At 38.9% G+C, this 21,958-nt stretch overlaps 1 protein-coding gene across 3 annotated transcripts in view; it reads right to left on the bottom strand.

The window, feature by feature from the left end:
- Positions 1-7,251: 7,251 nt before the first annotated feature.
- FRMD6 (FERM domain containing 6) overlaps positions 7,252-21,958 on the bottom strand; it is an 88,418-nt gene continuing 73,711 nt past the window's right edge. For 2 of the 3 annotated variants that reach the window (XM_037832723.1, XM_037832721.1), the window contains exons 10-14: positions 21,528-21,702; positions 17,035-17,370; positions 15,767-15,898; positions 12,246-12,337; positions 9,962-10,246 (exon numbers count right to left, since the gene is read on the bottom strand). In XM_037832723.1, coding sequence (XP_037688651.1) covers positions 9,962-10,246; positions 12,246-12,337; positions 15,767-15,898; positions 17,035-17,370; positions 21,528-21,702 — 1,020 coding nt within the window. Of the gene's footprint in view, positions 10,247-12,245; positions 12,338-15,766; positions 15,899-17,034; positions 17,371-21,527; positions 21,703-21,958 lie in introns of all 3 variants that reach the window. The other variant, XM_037832722.1, reaches the window with a different exon arrangement.

Below are 21,958 nucleotides of genomic sequence, written 5' to 3' on the forward strand. Positions count from 1 at the left end.
TTTCCATATACAAAATACATTCATTCTACAACATCACAGAAACTTAAATCATTTCAGTAACAATAGTTGAGTACAAGATTCCATCAAAATCAATTACAGGCTTGGTCAGTCCTAACGCAGAATTTTCCTTTAGCTGTGGATCTGTGAACTTAGAACAAGTTATGTGCTTCCAATATACAAAGGAGGGACATTCATAGGATAAACATTCCCATTGCCATATGGAGAAAGAGTAAGGAAAACAGGATTAACAGGACCAAGACAGTTCCTAAAACCTGCAGGACAAACTCCATTAGATTTCAAAGTCTGAGAGTCATTTACAGAACGATGTTGCATCTTTGGGGCTTGAGAGAGCGGGAGTCAAACCCTTCCTAAGGGCCTTTTCAGCAGCCCTTTCCTCTCCAAATGCTGGGGTGAGTTCTCCAACATATCCACACATTGGGGAGACCACCTTCTTGGCTCTAGCCTCCTCAAGCATTGGGGCAGCACCCGGATTCCCTTCCATCTCTAGGGCACACGCTGAACTTCTTCAGAGCAGTGGGGTGGCAGCCAGGCTCTTCCCAATTCCCTGGGAATGTGCTCACCCTTTTTGGGACCTGGGGTGGCAAAACTCTTCCAGAGCATCAAGGCAGAAGGCCTGCCCTTGACCTCTGGAGCAAACGCACCCTTTCCATGCATGTAGGCCACTCTGCTCTCCCAGTCCAAGGCTTCTTAACTCCAGACCTCAACCTCCATGGCTCTGTCTTTGAAGACAGTTTTCCTTCAATTTGTTCCTTGTCTGTCTCCTCCAGTCCCAACCAGCAATGACTCTGTCTATAAAGACCTCGCAAAAATTCTGTTGGCTTTGCATGAAGCACACAGGGGTCAAAGCCAGCAGACAATAGGACTTTCCACAAATCTTTTCTGCTTAACTTCTTTTCCAATCTTGGCTTCTACTGAAATGGCAGCTGGGTTCCATGTTTGCTTACATCCTCACATTGAGCTGTAGCTTCTAGGATTCCAACTCCTGGAGGCCTGTAATTTTCCAAGCCAGCAGCTTCTGGTTTCTTTGAACCCAAGAGTTCAGTTCTAAGTTTATCTCTCTCTGCTCGCATTTTACTATAAGCTGCAAGGAGAAGCTAGGGTACATCCTCCACACGTAGTCTGGAGATCTCCTCAGCTAAGTATTCCAGGTTGTCACTTTCAAATTTTTACTTCCATCTGACACCAGGACTCAATTTTGCCAAATTCTCTGCCACTTTAAAACAAGGATCACCTTCCTTTCAGTTCACAACAACACATTCATCATTTCTGTTCAAGGCCTCGTCAGCAGTATCTTTAGAGTCCATATTTCCACAAACAGTCTCTTCAAAGCAGTTTAGGCCTTTTCTATCAAGCTCCTCACAATTCTTCCAGAATCTTCTCCTTATCTATTTAAAAAGCCATTGCAACATGTTTGGTATTTGCAAACACAGCAGCACCAGCACCCCACTTCTCTGGTACCAAAATCTGTTCTAGTTTGCTAATGCTGCCAGAATGCAAAACACCAGAGATGGATTGGCTTTTATAAAAGGGGGTTTATTTGGTTACACAGTTACAGTCTTAAGGCCATAAAGCGTCCAAGGTAAGACATCAGCAATCGGGTACCTTCACTGGAGGATGGCCAATGGCGTCCGGAAAAACCTCTGTTAGCTGGGAAGGCATGTGGCTGGCATCTGCTCCAAAGTTCTGGGTTCAAAATGGCTTTCTCCTGAGATGTTCCTCTCTAGGCTGTAGTTCCTCCAAAATGTCACTCTCAGTTGCTCTTGTGGTTTTTGTCCTCTCTTAGCTTCTCTGGAGTAAAAGTCTGCTTTCAAAGGCCATCTCCAAAATGTCTCTGTAAGCTGAAGCTCCTCTCTCAGTTCCAGTGCATTCTTCAAAGTGTCCCTCTTGGCTGTAGCAAGCTTGCTCCTTCTGTCTGATCTTATATAGTGCTCTAGTAATTTAATTCAGACCCACCCTGAATGGGTGGGCCAACACCTCCCTGGAAATTATCCAATCAGGGTCATCACCCACAGATGTATGGGGCGCATCTCCATGGAAACACTCAAAGAATTACAATCTAATTAACACTGATAGGTCTGCCCACACAAGATTACATCAAAGATAATGGCATTTGGGGGACATAATACATTCAAACTGGCACACCCTGTGTCTAAGATGAGTCTCTTGCATGCAACATATTGATGGTTCATATTTTTTGATCCATTCTGCCAATTATGTCTTTTAATCAGGGAGTTTAATCCATTTACATTCAATGTTGTTACTGTGAAGGCATTTCTTGAATCAGCCATCCTATCCTTTGGTTTATGTTTGTCAGATATATTTTCTACCCTCTCTCTCCTAATGTCCTTTAATGAACCAATATTGAATCTCTTTAGTACTGAACCTTTCTCTATATCTCTCTCTCCTTTCTTTGTTTCTCTGTTGATAGGGCTCCCTTTAGTATCTGAAGTAGGGCAGGTCTTTTATTAGCAAAATCTCTCAGCATTTGTTTGTGAATAATTGAAGCTCTCCCTCAAATTTGAAGGAGAGCTTTGCTGGATAAAGTGTTCTTGGTTGGTAATTTTTCTCTCTCAGAATTTTAAATATGTCATGCCACTGTCTTCTCGCCTCCATGGTGGCCACTGAGTAGTCACTACTTAGTCTTATGTTGCTTCCTCTGTATGTGGTGAATTGCTTTTCTCTTGCTGCCTTCAGAACTTGCTCCTTCTCTTCAGTATTTGACAGTCTGATCAGAATATGTCTTGGAGTGGGTTTATTTGGATTTATTCTATTTGGAGTTTGCTGTGCATTTATGCTTTGTGTATTTATACTGTGTAGAAGGTTTGGGAAGTTTTCCCCAACAATTTCTTTGAATACTCTTTCTACACCTTTACCCTTCTGTTCTAGTTTGCTAATGCTGCCAGAATGCAAAACACCAGAAACGGATTGGCTTTTATAAAAGGGGGTTTATTTGGTTACACAGTTATAGTCTTAAGGCCATGAAGTGTCCAAGATAACACATCAGCAATCGGGTACCTTCACTAGAGGATGACCAGTGGTGTCTGGAAAACCTCTGTTATCTGGGAAGGCACGTGGCTGGTGTCTGCTCCAAAGTTCTGGTTTCAAAATGGCTTTCTCCCAGGATGTTCCTCTCTAGGCTGCAGTTCCTCAAAAATGTCATTCTTAGTTGCACTTAGGGTATTTGTCCTCTCTTAGATTCTCCAGAGTAAGAGCTTGCTTCCAACAGCCATCTTCAAAATGTCTCTCATCTGCAGCTACTTTCTCAGCTTCTGTGCATTCTTCAAATTGTCCGTCTTGGCTGTAGCTCCTCTTCAAAATGTCACTCACAGCTGCACTGAGTTCCCTCTGCCCATCAGCTCATTTATATAGCTCCACTGATCAAGACCCACCTTTAATGGGTGGGGCCACATCTCCATGGAAATATCTCAAAGAATTCCAATCTAATCAGCACTAAAATGTCTGCCCCACAAAATTGCATCAAGGAATATGGCTTTTTCTGGGGCACACAATACATTCAAACTGGCACACCTTCTCTTCCCCTTCTGGGACACCAGTGAGTCTTATATTTGGATGTTTTATTTTATCTATCATATCCCTGAGGTCCGTTTTGATTTTTTCAATTTTTTCCCCCATTCTTTCTTTTGTTCTTTCATTTTCTGTTCTGTGGTCCTCAAGGTCACTGATTTGTTGTTCAGCTTCCTCTAGTCTTGTACTATGAGTATCCAGAATCTTTTAAATTTGGTCAACAGTTTCTTTTATTTCCATAAGATCATCCATTTTTTTATTTATTTCCATAAGATCATCCATTTTTTAATTTACTCTGGCAATTTCTTCTTTATGCTATTCTAGGATCTTCTTCATGTCCTTTATATCCTGTGCCATGCTCTTATTGCTTGTCTTTCGTTCTTTGATTATTTGATCCAAGTACTGTGTCTCCTCTGATCTTTTGATTTGGGTGTTTGGGTTTGGGTTATCCATATCGTCTGGTTTTTCCATATGCTTTAAAGTTTTTTGTTGTTTTTGGCCTCTTGGCATTTGCTTTACTTGATAGGGTTCTTTTAGGATATGTAGGCTTATTCAAAGACTAATCTCTGATTTGTCAGATCTACAGCTTGGTGGCATACACTTTCTCTAACTAAATCTAAGTCAGCGAGTCACCTATTCCCCTCAAGTCAGTTCTCCCCAACTTTGTCTTTGTGGTGTGTGGGGGTCTGATTCTTGTGGGATCCAATTGGTGCACAAAGTTTGGGTGTGTTGTTGGTGCTGTCCGCCCTGAATGTGGGGCATGTCTGAGCAGTTAGAGAGGGAGGGCAGCTTTAATAATCAAACCTCCCAGGTGTTCCTGGAGATTTAAGGCTGTTGCAAGAGTCTAAACCTTCATTTCAGTCTTGCCACACATTGTCTCTGCCACTGACCCACAAGTCCTTGGCATTGGTGCTTGGTCCCTGGGATTTCCGAGTGCATACCTCTTCCAAGCCATGCCCTTCTAGGGCCTCTGCTGAGGGAAGGCTGTGCTATGTCATAAGTGCATGCCATCCCTCAACGGAAGCTCTGGGCCGCTGGGCCACGCAGGTGCACTCCCAGCCTGCTGTAAGGACGGCTGCATTGGGCATGCCAATCCCCCTCCCTTCGCACAGCTCTGCCCTTCCAGCTCCAGGATAATTAGCTGTGGGTGCGTGAAAGGCTACTTTCCATGCCCGATACTGTGGCGTGTGCGTGTGCCACTGGTAACAGTTCCTGTCACACTGGGCTTTCCGGCACGGCTCTGGGCCGTGGCGCTGGCACCGGGCAGGAGCATTCCCAGCCTGCCGGGAAGATGGCTGCAAGGGGCGTGGTTATTTTCCCCTTTTGGTTCATCTCTGCCTTCCTCACTCTGAGACAATTAGCAGTGGGTGTGCAAAAGGCTATCTTCCACGCCAGATACTGAGGCGTTCACACAGCCCGTTCCTATTGTGCTTCACACACACTACTGTGCGGTTCTCGCTGCCGTACCTGCAGCTGCTTTTGGGTTTAAAACAGAACTAGTCCGCCTCCAAACGCCAACCCATGGTTTCTCTACACCACAGAGTGGCAAGCTTACTCGTTTCAGAATGCAGACTGCTGGTTTCACCAAGTGCATGGTCCCTGTGGATTTAGCAGATCTTGTCCAGTGGTGCATCACTGGAACTGGTGTTCTCGGTCACTTTCTGGCTTTTATCTGGTATTTTTCATGGAGGTGTTTTTTTGCCCTGTCTCTACTAGCCGCAATCTTAGGTTCTCTGCAATAGCTTCTTCAAGAACATCAACTAAATGTGTCCCCTTTTCCCATAATGCCGACACCTCTTTTCAACATGAACAAGTTAGGGTGGTCACTGCCTAAACATCCATGAAGATTGGGAAAATAATTAAACTAGGGGAAGGGGTAGCAACAGACAAGATGGAATTTAACAAAGGATTACAAATACTGAAACTATATAATTTTCTTCTTGTTACTAAAGTATTAGAATATCTAGAACGAAAGAATTGGTGGAACTGTAACCCATAGCATCCTTTGAAAATTTTTCTATAGCTACTTGTTAAATTGTAATTTGAAAGTTATCACCATTTTGAATATATGTTGTATTTCACAATAAGGAAATAACAAACTGTAGTACTGTAACATAACAGTTTTGGAAATTTCCTATGTAATTACTTGTTAAATCATACTTTGAAAGATATTACCTTTTTGCATATATGTTATATGTCAAAATAAGGAAATAACTTTAACTGTGGAATGGTAACCCAGAATATTTCTTTGAATTGGTTCTCTAACTATTGGTTAAATTATACCTGGAAAGTTTTCACATCTATGTATATATATCCTACAATAAAAAAAAAAATAAAAAAATACATACCTTAAAAAAGATTAACACTATAAATATAAATAAGTTCTATCATGAACTAGTACAAATCTATGATACTTGTACAAAGAATTAATAATTGAGTGGTACATGGTGGGAATTACCTACTGCAAGCTATGGACTGTACTTAATAGTAATATCTTAATATTCTTTCACCATCAGTAACAAGTGTACCACATCAATACTGGGAGTCAATAATGGGTGCGAGTGGGGGTGGGGACAAAGGGTATGGGTGTTTTGGGTTTTCATTTTTATGTCTATCAGTTATTTTTCTTTTTGGAGCAATGAAAATGGTCTAAAGTTAAATGTGATGATTGTACAACTAGGTGATGAAACTGTGAGGCACTGCCTGTATCCTTTTGATGGATTTTATGGTATGCAAATATATTTCAATAAAATTTGCAGTTAAAAAAAGTAATGATTAATCTATGATTTCTGAACACACAAGGTACAAAGATAGGTAGTATCAGGTAAAAAAAATAAAGGTGGGGGACAGTGGGAAATAGGAAAATTATATGCATGCTATTGAAGTTAAGTTGATATCAAACAAAATATGATTGTACATCTTAAGCCTTAATCCCACTACTAGGTATATATCCAAAAGAACTGAAAGCAGGGGCTTGAACAGATATTTGCATACCAGTGTTAATAGCGTTATTCACAATTGCCAAAAGATAGAAGCAACACAAAGTGTCCATAAACTGAGGAATGGATAAATAAAATGTGGTATATACATACAATGGAAAATTATTCAGCTGTAAAAAGGAAAGGATTCCTGATACATGTGACAACATGGATGAACTCTGAGGACATGTTGAGTGAAATATGCCAGATACAAAATGACAAATATTGTATGATCTCACTGATTTGAAATAAGCCAACAGAGTCATAATCTAGAATATGGGTTACCAGGGGACGAAAAAAAAGTTACAATGAAGCAGTTATCTTAATAAGGAAAAGACAAATATTATATTTTAAAAAGTAGAGTCCTTTCAGCCCCACAATTCAGAAGTGAATGCTGGGCTGACCACAGCATCCTTTCTGACTCAACCTCTGAGATCCTTGCTTCCTTCATCTCTAACATGAAAATAATAGTATCCATTACTTTATTGGGATAAGAGATGAGTTAACACCTGTAGTTCTAATACACATGAAACCATGTCTGCTATACCATCATCACCACCAATGCAGTTTTGCTCAGATTTCTATCACAATGGATCTTCTGGTTTGCCCTTTAATGGGCTTCATTATAAGAAAGAAGAACATGAAGAAAACATATTCACTCTTTAATGCTTCTTGTTTAATTGAGAACTCTAATAATAAAAAAGGCACTGTAAAAGGCAAATAAAAAGTAACTTTATTGACTGCTATTCTTACCATGAACTGCCTATAAGAAATAATTACAAAATAATGCAGATTTTTACACACTTTTGGTACCATCCTGATATGATGATCCTTTCACAGAAAGGATTATTTACAATTTATGAGGATATAAAGCTCACTGTTGCAAATACAAATGTAAATGTATAGAAGCAATATATACCCAACTGGTATACTGACTAGCAATGGTTATGTAACAAATGCAGAATAAATAACGGCTTTATACTTTTCTTTTCCTTTTTTATTTTTTAAAACAATTTCCAAATACAAAAAGGTAGATTACTCAAAATGGATTTTCATATACATATATATAATTCTGCTGCAAATAGTGGATCAAAAAGCAAAGATGTTTCCTAGCATGTTTCATTTTGAAAACCCACAGGACTACTCATAAATCCAATTAGAAAGAGCATGTGCAAAACTACCAACAGTGCTGGCGAAACCCTGAAGAACTGATTCTGGCTGAAGTAGAGAGAAAAATAAAGAATAAAGCACAAGCTGTTTAAAATTAAATATGTTTTCCCCTTACGTTTGCAAGAAATACTAAGTGCTAAGGTAATGCACCACATTATAACCTGGGCCCTTCGGAGTTCAAACTTTACCAGTAATTGCATCTGTAAGGAAGAATGGATTATTTAATGACTTACAAGTAAAATAGTCATTAGATGATCCTTTCATATAGAGACTGAAATGCTTTCTTACTTTCTGATTCTGGAACTTTGGTTCTTTTAAAGCATCTGATGGAAGCAAAATAATTCCACGACTACAGAATTCTATAGAACTTTTTTTTCTTTCAAAGTTTCAGGTTAACTAATCTGATAAGGATATGCTGTACACACACTGACCACGTCAGGTCTGCTCATGGGCACGGAGGGCCAGCATGGGGGAGCACGTTTGGTGGTCAACATTTGTTTTATAATACTGACTCCCATCCATGGGTAACACTGCTATGTTCGGCTGTGCCCTAAATCTATTTCTTTGTTCCCTGAAAACATAATTTTGTATAAAAATATGACTGCTTCTTTAGAAAATAATATATAGCTTTTTTTTTCAATAAAACCTGGAAGATAGAAAAAACGGTGTATCAAAATATGGTAAACAAATGTAAAATACTAAATCATTAAAAATATCTCATAGAAAGACATTGTGCTATGAAGTTCTCTCCTGAAGCACAAGCAACATTTTTACTGTACATCAAAAGGCTAATAAAGTTCACTCTCCTGACTTGGTGTCATTATGTATCATCACAGCAGCATGGCAGTTAACTGTCTTAAAAATGGCCCTTTCTGGTACACTAACATTGTCTGTATACTTTTACTTAAAAATTAATGAAAAGGTACCCTTTGGATCAGTGGTTTCCAATCCTGTTGTATATTAGATCATTTCAGAACTTTAAAAGAGAAAAGTCAATTCTATCTGGGTTCTACTACCAGAGACTGATTTAATTAGTCTGGAGTGGGACCCAGGCATTGTAATTTTTCAAAAGTTCCCCAATAATTCTATTATGCAACCAGGGTTGAGAATCACAGCAAAAACACCTGAGAAAACAGTCATTCTTAACTTTACGTATAGCAACTGATAGTCTGTAGGTATGAATATTTATGATACATTCAATGATGCATCCTAAATATTAAACAAGGGAGACCATGAACACAAAACAGTCATGGAAGCCAAAATGAAGTGACTTAGTAAGCTCTAAACACATATAAACACAATCCCATGTATTTATATATGTATAACATATGCATATAGTTTGAGTACTTTCGTTGACCAGAAACCAGTATCACCATAATTTGTTACTGATAATTAAAAAACAAACAAAAAAAGAACTCCAACACCACCACTAAGCACATTTTCTAAGACATCACCATAGTTTTAACAGAAACCAGTTTTGTAAACTCCATAGAATGCTCTATGTTAAGAACACATTCGATCTGTTTCTTGGATAAGAAACTCAGCTGAGTCCTAGAGCTTTCTGGAGGAGCAAAGAGTGGCACATGGCACTGACCCAGCTTGCAGGAGTCACAAGGCATCACAGCGGGCATAGACTTTTGGTTATTGCTGAATTCACGTCTTCTCGACTCTGGGCTCGCGCTTCTTGAAAGTACATATCTTTGGCTTGCTAGAACCACACGATTTTGACCACTTCGTTAATGTTCACTTTGGGGCAGCCTCAGTGAGGCAGCAATGGCTATATACTAGGCAATAGTCTCTCTTTTAAAAGAAGAGAGAAATTTCCTCTCCTCCCTCAAACCATGAGCATTTCATGAGGGAGTAGTAAAGAAAAATTATAAGCAAACAAATAAGCCTAACGTCTTTCACATGATAAACAATGTGACATTATGTGTAACTGAACTGAAAAAATACACAAATGAATAAACATACACAATGGCCCAATATTCTGAAGGCTTGATAACCAGTAAAGCCTATTTCATTCCAAAGGACCAGTGAACTTCCTTGGCACTCGTCTTGCTGTTCGTTCTCTGCAGTTCTTTTGCCTCTGTGTAATACTTAAAGTGCAATTGTCCCAAGGCTTTTATTTCCATTGCAAATATTATAAAGAAAGAGCTATGTTTGGGATGAAGAAAATATGGCACAAGTAACAGTTAAAAAAAGAACCCATGGCTTTCACGGCCTTTAGCAAACAGCAGGCTGCCTGTACGGATGCACCCAGATGGACCTTATACAACAAACTCTGGAACTTCATCATGTGTGAGATCCAGAGAGAAGTACTTGCTGGTTCTTTTGACTGGGAAAGCATCTTGGATATTGATGCATTGCTGAGCTAAGCAGCTGTTGCAGTAGAGGCCTTCCTCATCTAGTTCATGGCCACATCCAAAAGTGTAACTCTGAGCAGTGTCCTGACACAGACCTGCGAGGCGCAAGAAGTCTTTCTGGTAAAGTCTGACGTCATCAAGGCTCAAGCTGTGTCGATCAGTGGAGGTCTTTGGTTTTCGACATATAGTCTATAAAATAAGGGAAGGTTGAAATAACTTTAAGAGCATAGACAAAGCAAAAGATTAGCAATATTTGTTTCAAATATTGCTGCAAATGAGAAGGGCTGCAAAAATCAAAAAAAATTCTTATGTTAGAAAGTCATTCCCAATTTGTTGTCTCTGGGCTCCTGAGGCCCTGTGGGGAAAAATATCAACACCACCATCACTAATAATAGCAGCTAACATTATTGATACTTACTAGGTGCCAGGCCCTGATCTATAGGTTCAACATGTATTAACTCATTTAATCTTCCTGACAGTCTTAGGAGGCAGGTGCTATTATTCTCTTCATTTTACAGATGATTAATCCAAGGCAGAGAAGTAAATGTAACAGGAATCCAACCATCTCTAGCAGTTCAGAAATGAAGGAATTATCTTAAAATAAAGCTGTATAGGTTAAGATATTGTTTGTGTTTTTTTTCACTAGAATTAATGACAATTTAGTAAGACAACACTCTCATGTTGAAGTCTGTTAATGTTGTAATAAGAAATGGTAAAAAAAAATTATCATTCAAGAAACAGTTTGAGGAATTATTTTTTGTAAAAAGCCATAAATTTTGGGTAGAACAATAATACAAAGTGTTTCTGGTGTTGAAAAGGTTGTGAGGCAAGCACCAGGGCTAGGAGGTAGCCCTGAACACTGAAAGAGACCGTGTTCTGCTACATGCTTTACACAGCAGGAACTCATTATCCCAAGAGGTGGTATTGGCTGAAAATATAAATAGGTTAAAACACGGTTCAAACAAGTACATGAATGGTAGATACTCAATGGGTTATTTAAGGAAACTAGGCATTATATTCCTATCTTTTGCTGCCAAGCACCGGGAAGGACAACCTTGTTAGAATATCACTTTTGCTAGATGCAAAAGTGTCAGGAAGAGAACAAAATTTGAGCTAAATGTCAATTCTGACATCAAGAGATTTCTAGAAAGCCTTAAACCTGAGCTCCCCCCTCCCCCCGCCCCGTGTATGACGATCCCTTGCACTTGGCAGTCTTCCCAGGCTCCAACAGGATTTCACACATAGAATTCATTTGGTCCTCACTGCAAATCTACAGGGCAGGCAAATACTCTTCCCATTTTGTAGGTGTGGAATCTGATGCTTAGCTGTGCCCCACAAACACTTATGTACAATAAGAGTAAAAACGAGGGGCAGAGCCAGGATGCAAACTCAGGCAATGTGATTCTAGAGCTCTTACACTTAATCATCACGCTATGCACACTGCTTTAAAAATGACTCAGAGTTTTCAGAAAAAACTTAAATTTTTATTCACATTCTGGTTACTTAAGTGGAGAAATAAAGAACAAAAGAGAAAAAAGGGAAGAAAGAGGGGAAAACATAGGGGGCAAAGAAAAAGCCAGAACGCAAGAGAAAAAAAGCAAAAAAGAGAGAAACACGCATGGCCAGATAGACAGGGATGACAAAAAAGATGCAGAGTCCGAGAAAGAGAAGCACATAAGGAGTAACAGAATGCTCAGAAAACAGAGGTGAACATAAGCTGTAGATTATACTCACATGCAGAAATCATGAGTTTCAGACTATTTTATCTATCTTTTTGACATTTTGATAGTTTACCTAGTGATCACAGGTTACCAAATGCTCTAGCTTAGCATATGTTGAAAATTCAGTCTGAACAGAATAACCAGAGCATGTAAACTTTTCTGCCATAAGACACCTATTTTCCCAGATTGCTGAGGTCAATCAACAAACACACACACACACACAGAGTTGATCTGAAGCCTGAAGACCAGAGGCTTCTCAACTATATAAAGTATGAAACAAAGTACATAATTTATCCAAGTAAATATCAACTCAATGATACTTGGAACTAGCAAATATAATAGAAATAATTTCAGAATAAAACTAAAATGTATCTGGTATGAATCATTTCCATAGGGTATTAAGTTTTTGTTCTTTAATATAAATATAAACTTCAGTTCCTATTTAAAATTTTCAAATTTTTTAATACCTGTGGAAGAGAATCAGTACTTTGGCCACGAAGTTTGACCACTGTTTCTGAGGAGCTGGAGGTGGAAGATCCAATTTCTTTCACAATCAACCCTAAAGTAAATAAAGGAAAAAAAAACCAACAACCAGAAAATAACAATAAGATAACAAGAGTAGAACAAAAACAATAAAATAACAATGACAGAAAAATATTCCCATAATCTGACAACTACTACTACCAAGAATGAAAGACCAAATACTAACTATTACTGAAAAATCTCATTGTGCTCTTTGGTGGTAGATAATCAGGACAGAACACATTATCTCTCATCTTACAGTAAATAGAGGGGAATGGGTTAAGTGTGGGGTTAGAGCATAGGAAGGAGTTTGGAGTCTGAATTTTCTAAAATAAATTTCTAACTAAGCTATTTATGATGAAGTTAGTGATTAAAAACAAAGACTGTAGATGTACAGAAGTCTCTTTACTACATACCATAAATCCTTCTTCCCCACCATTTTCCACATAACGCTTACTTTGAATTTAACTCCTGCTGAACAGTACCTCAGTCTTCTAGATATGATTCCACTTAGACATATGGTGGTTAAGTGTAGGGGCTCTGAGCTCTGGAGCAGACAGACCTGGGTTGGAACCTGGCCCAGACAAGTAATTAGCTGGATGTCCTAGCCAGTTACTTAACCTCCCTGTGTCTCAGTCTCCTCTATAAAATGGGGCTAATGAAAGTACCTATTCCATAGAGATTTGAATACGATTAAAGAGTGATGCACGAAAAGTGCTAAGTCCAGGGCCTGCTTATGAACACACTCAATTCACAGGAGCTTTCCTTTGCTCTGACAGAACACTAGGGCACATAACTGCTGCAGCAAATCCCACTAATAAGAGATCAAAATGAAAGGTCAGAGTGAATATTCTGGCTCTTTGGTACCAAAAGAGCCCTTAATCATGCTAGCGTTCAGGGGGAATCGGTCAATTTTTCGGAAAACAGAAATCCAGGCTTGACATTGACATTTCTCTATATGACTGAGTGAAGTACCCAGAAAAAAATGTTTCAGAAGGTAAAATCACCAACAAGAGCTGGACATGTAAGTGAACACCACTGAAAAATTTCTTGCAAACAGGTGAAATGAATAGGTCAAGCCCCAGATACATGAGGCTGAATGGTTTCTTAAGAAAAGTACATTCCCACCATAGAAAAAAAGAACCATAACTAATGTGATTTTTATTCAGCTCACTGCTAGTAATCTACCTAAATGACTTTTTGTGTTTTATACCTTAATTCTTTAGTAACATTTCATAATGAATGATTCAGTGTCTGGCACATACCTTGCATACATTAAGTGCTCCATAATTAGTTCAATGGAAACTAAAATACGAAGACATTCCTGGCTTCCATGCATGCAGTTTAAAAACTCAGGATTTTCTTGTTTGGGGGTGGGGGGGATTTGGTAAAAAACTGCTTTAGTTTTTAGAACCTTAATTTCTAAAAAACATTAATGTTTTCAACAGAACCTCATAGAAATACATGGACTTGTCCATTGGTTGGCAGTCAGTATGGTTCCTTTTGGACTCCTGGTAAATGTGCCCATGGCTAACATGTCCATAAGTAATCTGCTCCAAAACTCAGACACACCATTAAAAAAGTTAATATCAAGGCTTGTGCTTAGAACACTGAAACAAGCCCTGTCAAACAAAAAGAATGAAGGACACAGTGGCATACTTCATCACTACTCAATCTTAGCTCAATGCTTTGTTTTAAAAACAATGTTTAAATGCTCAAATTGTAGAGAATGTGGAAAACCACGAAGATGCAAGGACAAAAATAAAATCATCTATAATTTTATCACCCAGAGAAAGACTATTAATATTTTTATGTATTTCTTTCTTTTTTCAGATACATACAGACATCATTTTATTATTTGAGATCATACTGTTTATACAGTTTGCACTGTTTTTTTCACCTATTTTATTAAATATTTAATGTTATTAAATATTCTTTGAAAATCTACTTAATGGCTGAATAATATTCCCTTGAATGGATAGAGTATAATTCAACCACTCGTCGAACATTTGGATTATTTATTTTTTTTGGCTATTATAATTAACATTTCAGTAAATATTTTGTTTATAAATATTTTAAAGTGGCCATCCTATTTATTTAAATTTCATTTTTATTTAAAATGACAAAATTAACAATTCTGATGATAAAACATTGAGCATAGAAATATGTAAGTCAAAGTAAAAGTCTGCTTCCTTCATATCCTCCTTCCCACAAGCACTTTGGTGTATACTGTTTTAGACCATTTTCTGTCCATAAACACATATAGAGACATCTATATACCTATAATGTTCATATAATTGTGAATTTAATATATATTGAAATGTATTTGTAAGGAGAAAGTTCAGTATAATAAAGCACAAGGACAAAAGACGGCATCGTTTGGTATAATGAGTCTCAGCAGGTTGAGAGCAAATAGGCTGACAAGTCTGTGTTGGTGGGGTAGAGCAATCCCCTATAAACTCTGGCAGGTCTATTCCCAATAGAGTGCCTGGAGGCCATGATTCTGCTAGGTTAGCAAATGGAATTATGAAATAAAAGGTGCCTCTTGCTCTTGCAGAGTAAGTGCTAAGATGACAGGGACTGGGTAGGACTCGCTCGTCTCTGATTCCCAGCAGCTGGCACAGGGAGAGGCTCCTAAGAATCCAGGGGCTGTGTGTCTGACAGGGAACCAGCAGTTAACTCCAGATGCAATTGGATCTTTGACCCAATCAAAACTCTACGTGGCAGAACAATAAGCACCTAGGTCATTTCAACAGTGCTGGTTCCTGAAGCAGATTTCTCTAAACAGAGACTAATTTATGACATGTGGCAAAAGCAGTTAGAGGTGATTGAGGCTTCAAAACAATGCCTAAACCATTTCACATTAAGAAGCTGTAATAAGTTTACAATGAATCCATGTTTTCTAGAAGAATTCATCAAATATGGAGTTTGGGGCTCTTTGTACGTCATTTCTATTTTGACACCTTTTCCTCTCAATTCCTAACCCAATACAGTAGAGTGGGGGTGGGGTGGGGTGGGGTGGACAAAACATAATCCTGGAGACCTGACTTCTGTTTCTAGCTATGCAGTATCTGTCCTCTCTTAATCTACAGTTTTTCTCATATGTGAAAAGGAGGCTGGTCTAAAGGGTCTTTGACCAAGCCCCTTCAAGATGTATTGTGATGGTCTGATTACCTAATTTAAAACAGCAAAAGAAGAAAGCCCTATTATATAACTACCTTTTGTCCAAAGCATGCAGTAGAAGATGCTAATTGCCATTCCTGGGTGCTTCTCCCTGTTCCCTTTCCTTTTCTTCCACAGAAGGCACTTGATTCTGCAGCTTACTACACTAACATGGAAAGGTTCTTATTCCCATCTTGTCTCTGATACAGACTCCCCACCCCAACCATTCTATTTTCTGGGGCACCTGCTTCTCAGTCCAGGATAAGCCAATACCTAATGAGAAAAACTTCCCACAAGAGCTCACCAGAGTGTCCATTCATCTTCCGTGACATAAGCATGTCCTCTGTGATATAGATGCACATGTCTGGGCTGACTTCCAGGGACTCTTCATTCATCTGCTCCAGGTCTCTGGGATCATCAACCAACATCTCTATTTCTGACACAGAAGAAGGAAAAGACATTTAATGACATGAGGGAAAATGGCCACCATAATCCACACCTACACTTTGAGGAACGCCATGTAATTAGTCATATCTGAAAATAATTTTGCTACTAAGCCTCTTCAATAGGAAACTCTAAGGACAATTCCCAATTAGATGTCCTCTTTTTCACGGGATTGCTGTGTTAGCTACATGTCATCTAAAACCTATGATTTATCAATTATTCCTTATTCTTTAAGAAAGAAGACAGGCTGTACTACCAAGTTGCTACGACAAACAGCAAACTCAGACTGATTGGCCAATTTGTCTAATGCCAAAGCATAAATTGTTGCAACAGGCAGACTGATTAGTCCACTAAGCTACCCATTTCTCATAGCTGCCTACTCTCAAGGCATTTAGTGACTTAATTTGAGATCCATATGAATTCTATAGTAACTGAATATATGTCATTGTCTTTTTCCCCAAACCTGAAAGCTATTGCACTTATTTGAGAAAGAAAAATTATATAAAAGAGACACACACACACACAGGCTGTTTGAGAGATATAAGCTGGAGATATTGTCTCATCTCCTTAGCACTTAGAACGTAGTAAGTTCCCAGCAGCCAGGTGCTATATTTCTTTTATACTACCCCTTAGTTCATCAGGTCACATGGTAGGCACTTAATTAACCAAATACCCTAGGTGCGAATCTTTACAATCTTATGCATTCATTCATTCATTCATTTTTGAGCATAAGTTCAAGATGTTTCTGTCACTGTCAATGTACTCCACACCGCTGTCCTAACCACTGCCTTATTTAATCTGGTAATCACAAATTTAGATTCACAAACCGCAGGATTAACCTCTACTTCACTTCGTATAAACCCCCAGGGCTTAGAATCCACAATCACACAACCCTGAGGTTGCAAAGGATCATAACTAGAGGGATGCTTTGTTCACAGCCAAATATAAGCAACTCAACCAAATAATTGGGCAAGATGGCAAGACGCCTCTTCTCTAGTCCTACTTCTCAGTTGCGCCCCAGATACCAACTCTACAGAACCAGTATTTGAAAAAATTGGTAGAGAAAAAAAGAAGAGAGCCAATGAGAGAATGGCACTGTCAGCTCAGAGGACCTCAGGGATGGGTTACCATCATCCTGCGAGTCCTCCTCTAGGCGGTCTTTGCCACCGCTCTCTACCCCTGAGGTGTGGGAGCTGCCATGGCTGGTCATGGAGCTGCAGGTTTTCAGCTTGCGATGGATGGCGCTGCCTGAGTAGCTGTCCTCTGGTCCTGCGTCCCGGGGCTTGGTGTCTGCCTCAATGCCTGAAGTGTGGGAACTGCTGTGGCTGGCAGTGGAGTGACGAGACAGGCGCTTGTGCTTCATGCTGCCTGCACTGCTCCCACTGGCTCGTGACCGCTTTTCCAGCTGGTCCATGTCAAGGTCCAGGTTGTCGCTGATGTAAGATTCCCGGTACTGCTTCTTCTCTGCGTGGTCAGGAAAACAGCTCATCAATATTTTCAACCAAGACAGAAGAACAGTTGGCTGCTTAAATGAGTCATTTGGCCACGAACAAGTACAATTTCACACTCAGGATCTAGTACTGGGGTGGTGATAATTTGGATAGGAGCTACACTTGAGAAGACTATGAAGTGAATAAAAAGCAGCACAACATATTTGATGGGAATATTTAACAACTTAAAAGATTTTTGAAGCTTCAAACACTACAGAACAGTACCACTACCACTCTAGTCTGCAAACCATTTATTACTGGCCCACTGAGAAATAAGTTCATTAATTGAGAATAAGTATTTAGAAACTTTAGGAGTAATTTTGTATTTTGTAAAAGTGATTGTTTATTTTGCAAAAGTATCTGTCCAAAGCAGATTAGAAATAAAAAAAAAAAACACAAACTGGTCCTTTTCCACAAATAATTTCAGAAGCACTGTTATAGACCATTTGACAAAGATAATTATGCTAATTAACATTCATTTTATTTATTCATTAATAGTGATCCATTGTTAGCTTTAGCTGTTGAATACAATTTAAGATAAAACTATTCTTCTGAGAATTTCTTTCAAAGAATTCTAAATTTTAGATTTTCATTAATGAAGGCTGCTTTTCCTTTATTTAGGGTGAAGTTAGTGAGGCTTTATCATCTATTTAAGAAAACAGAGTAATCACTACTAGTTTGATAATTTATCTGGTTGGTAAAATTGTTCTTTGATTTAACATGTCAGTGCTGTTCTTTAAGGCAGTCAAAACACAATACTGGAAAAACTCCTTTTATCAAATGCTAAGCTAATCATTACATTAAGGCACAAAGTTATAACTAAGATGCAGGTGCACAATTAACTATATTTATTAATATAATAAATCATATTTTTGTGTTTCAGGTCAGAAATTAAAACAAAGAAACATTTAGCTTCTTTGCATTTTTAATACTTAAGAGAAATAACACATTAGAACAATAAAAATGGTGGGTGCATCTGGGGAATATTAAGTTGTTATTTCAGAAACTGCCAACTAGTAGACTAACTGGGTTCTCAGGGGCCTGTTAATGGATTTAATTGTCTTGTTTCTTAGTTAAGTGAAAATACTTGCACTCCTGATGTCTGAATCCAGATCATCATAGGCTCCCTGGAGTGGGAGTGATCAACAGAAAAGATTGTTTTCCAGGATGCAAAATGCAAAAAGTGCTATGAGAAGACTATGTGTACATTTTCTGGGCTCCAACCCACTCATGCCATTTTGAAGGGACAGGGGCTGAAACACAAAGGTGAGTGTGCCTAGCCACACAGAAAGTAGAGCCCAATGCACACACATCACTGCAAAAGCTCAACCATTCACAACCCATCTCTTAGGGAGTAGACTCGGTTCTAATACTTCCTGTTTCCTGAAGTAATAGGGGTAGAGATGAAGGTGGAGAGCTAAAAGGGTTTGTAAAATTCTCATACCATTCTATTCACTAAAGTTTTATAGTAATAGCCAAGTGGTCCTTAGAAGGTGGAAAGACAGAGAAGAGAAAAAAGCAAAATAAAGTTCTATAGGTTATTAAGAGTTCTAAGGCAATTGGGAACTGTGGACCTAATAAATTTTAAAAACTTTTCTACTTCTTTACAAGTAGCCCTTCCACTCCCAACTCCCTGATACGTTCAGAACCAATTATACTTACTTATACTCACTAGAAGACAAATGCTTGCCTGTCTGTTTTCTACACTAGTCTCTTGTAAATCATATTTCCTGACAACCATGTCAGCACAGTCTTAGTGTTCCACTTGGCTGGTTACTGTTCCCTTCACAGTGCCGTATCATTTAGACCCTTTACAAACATTTAAGAACCTTCACAGCACTCAGTTACAAACTGAGGGAAATGTTTAAATAGTTTCGAACTTCAAGAAATACAAATTGCAACCTCTTGCTCCTCTGGTAATCACAGGTGTCAACAGCCTAGATTATCACTGTATCTGTGTTCTTTTCATTACCTCTACTGTAAAAGTCCAGGGATCACAGAGTTTTTCATAAATTATTTTGGAATATAATGCAGTATATGGCCTCTTGACACTTGACTTAAGAATAAGTGCTAGCTATTGAATAAAGCTGGGTTTAAAAAAAATTGTTTAATGACACAAGGCATTTTTCCCCCTTCTTTTCTAAATCCCATGGAAGAATTCTTGTTATTTTCTACTATAAATTGCTAAACTAGTGTTTCAGATAAAGTGACTCCAAGTGAAATGTAATTAAGAAAAATACTGACTCTTTTTATGTTTTCCTTTTTTTGGTCAAACTAATGCCGGGAAAGGAGCTTCTCTTGTCAAAATGATAGAACAATTAATGTGGGCAAGAAAAATGCCCACAGGCCAAGGTGGGCCCAGAGAAACTTGGTTTCAGGCATTCTTCATCCTGGAAGTGCCTTTAAGTAGAAGAAACTGTGCTTTCTCCAAAGGAAAAAAAAAAAAAGGCTAATGCCCTTCCCCGCCAAATCTATCTACAGTCATCGAAATAAAAGATCCTATGTATATCTTTACCATTCTTTCATTCCCAAACTCATCTAAGTCCCCAAATACATTTGGCACTATATGTGGCAATGGACAAAGTCTTGCCCTCTTAAGAATTCAAAATCCTTTGTGATTTTGCCTTAGAACTTATAGGGGAGAGTCACTAATTCCTTCAGGCTCTAAAGGGCTTCCCTTATGGTCATCCAAAAATAATGACCATTTAGTAAAATGCTGGTGGCAGAGAGCTGATGGAATACACAAACTACTCAAGGTGCCAAACTGGACATTTAGGAATGAGACAGGTCTGGCCACTGATGGGCTCTGCACCTCAATGAGTCACCTCTTCTCCTAGGTTTCCTTGGTGCTTCTGTCCCTGTCTGAATTACTCTTAATATTCGTATCAGCACTGAGAGATATATTTGTCATTAATGATGAGTCATTGTGGGGAAGAACCGACAGTCGGGCAGCAGCAGAAGCCAATACACCTGACATTTTTATACCAATTTTCTCATTAGACAGATACAGTTTGGTAGGAGACAGTGGAAAATGATTCATGTTCTTATTGCTACTTAAATTACAATAGAATCTCCAAATAGCTCATTTAGATTGAGAGACAGCTTTTGAAAGAAATCAGATGCACAAATTTCTAAAAGGTTTTTTGTTTGTTTAATACCAGATGGATATTTGTCTTGTCTCTGCATTAAAGGTGAGGTCCGAGAGGCCAAAACTTGTTTCAGACATGGACCTAATATATGAATCTGCATTATGCAAATATCCCAAATCTAATCTAATCTAATTATCACAAGAATCACTACAAAATGAATTTGAAAAACAAATTGAAGGCATTAAAAAATAAACAAACATACTACATAGCATTTTTTGGAATTGGAATTTAGGGCAAGTCACAACCCAAGGGCTGACCATTAAGTTGATATTGGAAAGTTGGCAAAGTCTGATTGTTAGAGGAGATCCTATCCAAGCCCTCCTTTTCTCCTCCATGACTTGCCACTCTCTTCCGGGCCCAGGACTCTGGGGCCCCAAATGACGGGGCATTTTTTTGGTTGCCCTACTCTCTTTGTGTCCGAGCAAAGTCCCCATAGGATGGCCTGACTCAATCCTCAAATGAAAACTCTCCTCTCCTTTGTTTGTCATTCTTGCTGGGTCAGGCTTGGGAGCCTCACAGCTGTCAATCAGAGAGGGTGGACACTTCTGACCACCTTTACTGTCTCCTAGCCTATGGAAAAATCACAGTGAAAGAATTCCAGCCTGGTTGTGGATAACAGCACCAAGGAAGGTCAGTGTGTATACCTTTCAGGTAAAACAATATCCTTCATCTACACTGTTGTGTTGTGATTTTTTGCAAGGATTTTCAAGCCAAATGTGGAGAAACTTTAAAGAGACTGTACTCTAGAGGTAACTAAATTGGTAAACCTCAGGTGTTTGGAATAGGTGCTATAGTAGGTGGGCTTCAAGCCCATTTCTTGCTTTCTGGGGAAGTGCTAAGATGCAAATAGAAACACTGCTCTGAATGTAGAGGCCCAGGCCCCAAATTCTACTCTGTAGGAGCCTAAAGCTCAGCTGTAAAGTAAGGGGCCACTGGTGGCAAAAGCACCACTTGCTTCCCCTGCCCCGAGACCCTATGACACCTTCGTTTTCCTCCAGCTTCCGGATGTGGCGCAGGACAGGCTGCAGATTCATGTAGAGACGGTGGCTGTTGCTCAGGAGTTGCAGGAGGTGTCTGGAGCGCATGGGGCACCCTGTGTAGTAGATGAGCTTCCTGGCTGAGGGCAGGCCATCTGGCAAAATCTCAAATTTCTTACCCTTTGGAGAGAAAGCATGAATCAAATTCAGGAAAAAAATCTCTGATTTTCTAAGGTCCCCTTCATTTTCTAGTAATGAAGAAAAACTATAAATTCAGAAAAAGATGTATAGATTTCTATTTAAAATTTCCTGAGGGAAAAAAAATACTGTTTTCCCTTTAAAAACGTCACAGGACAGATTATTACCATAAATTTAGGAAAGTGTCTGACCAGGGTCTTCTGGCAAACACAGTTGAGGAATATCTGTGGTTTCTCTG

The sequence above is a fragment of the Choloepus didactylus genome, chromosome 4, assembly GCF_015220235.1.
Source record: "Choloepus didactylus isolate mChoDid1 chromosome 4, mChoDid1.pri, whole genome shotgun sequence".
Taxonomy (NCBI): domain Eukaryota; kingdom Metazoa; phylum Chordata; class Mammalia; order Pilosa; family Megalonychidae; genus Choloepus; species Choloepus didactylus.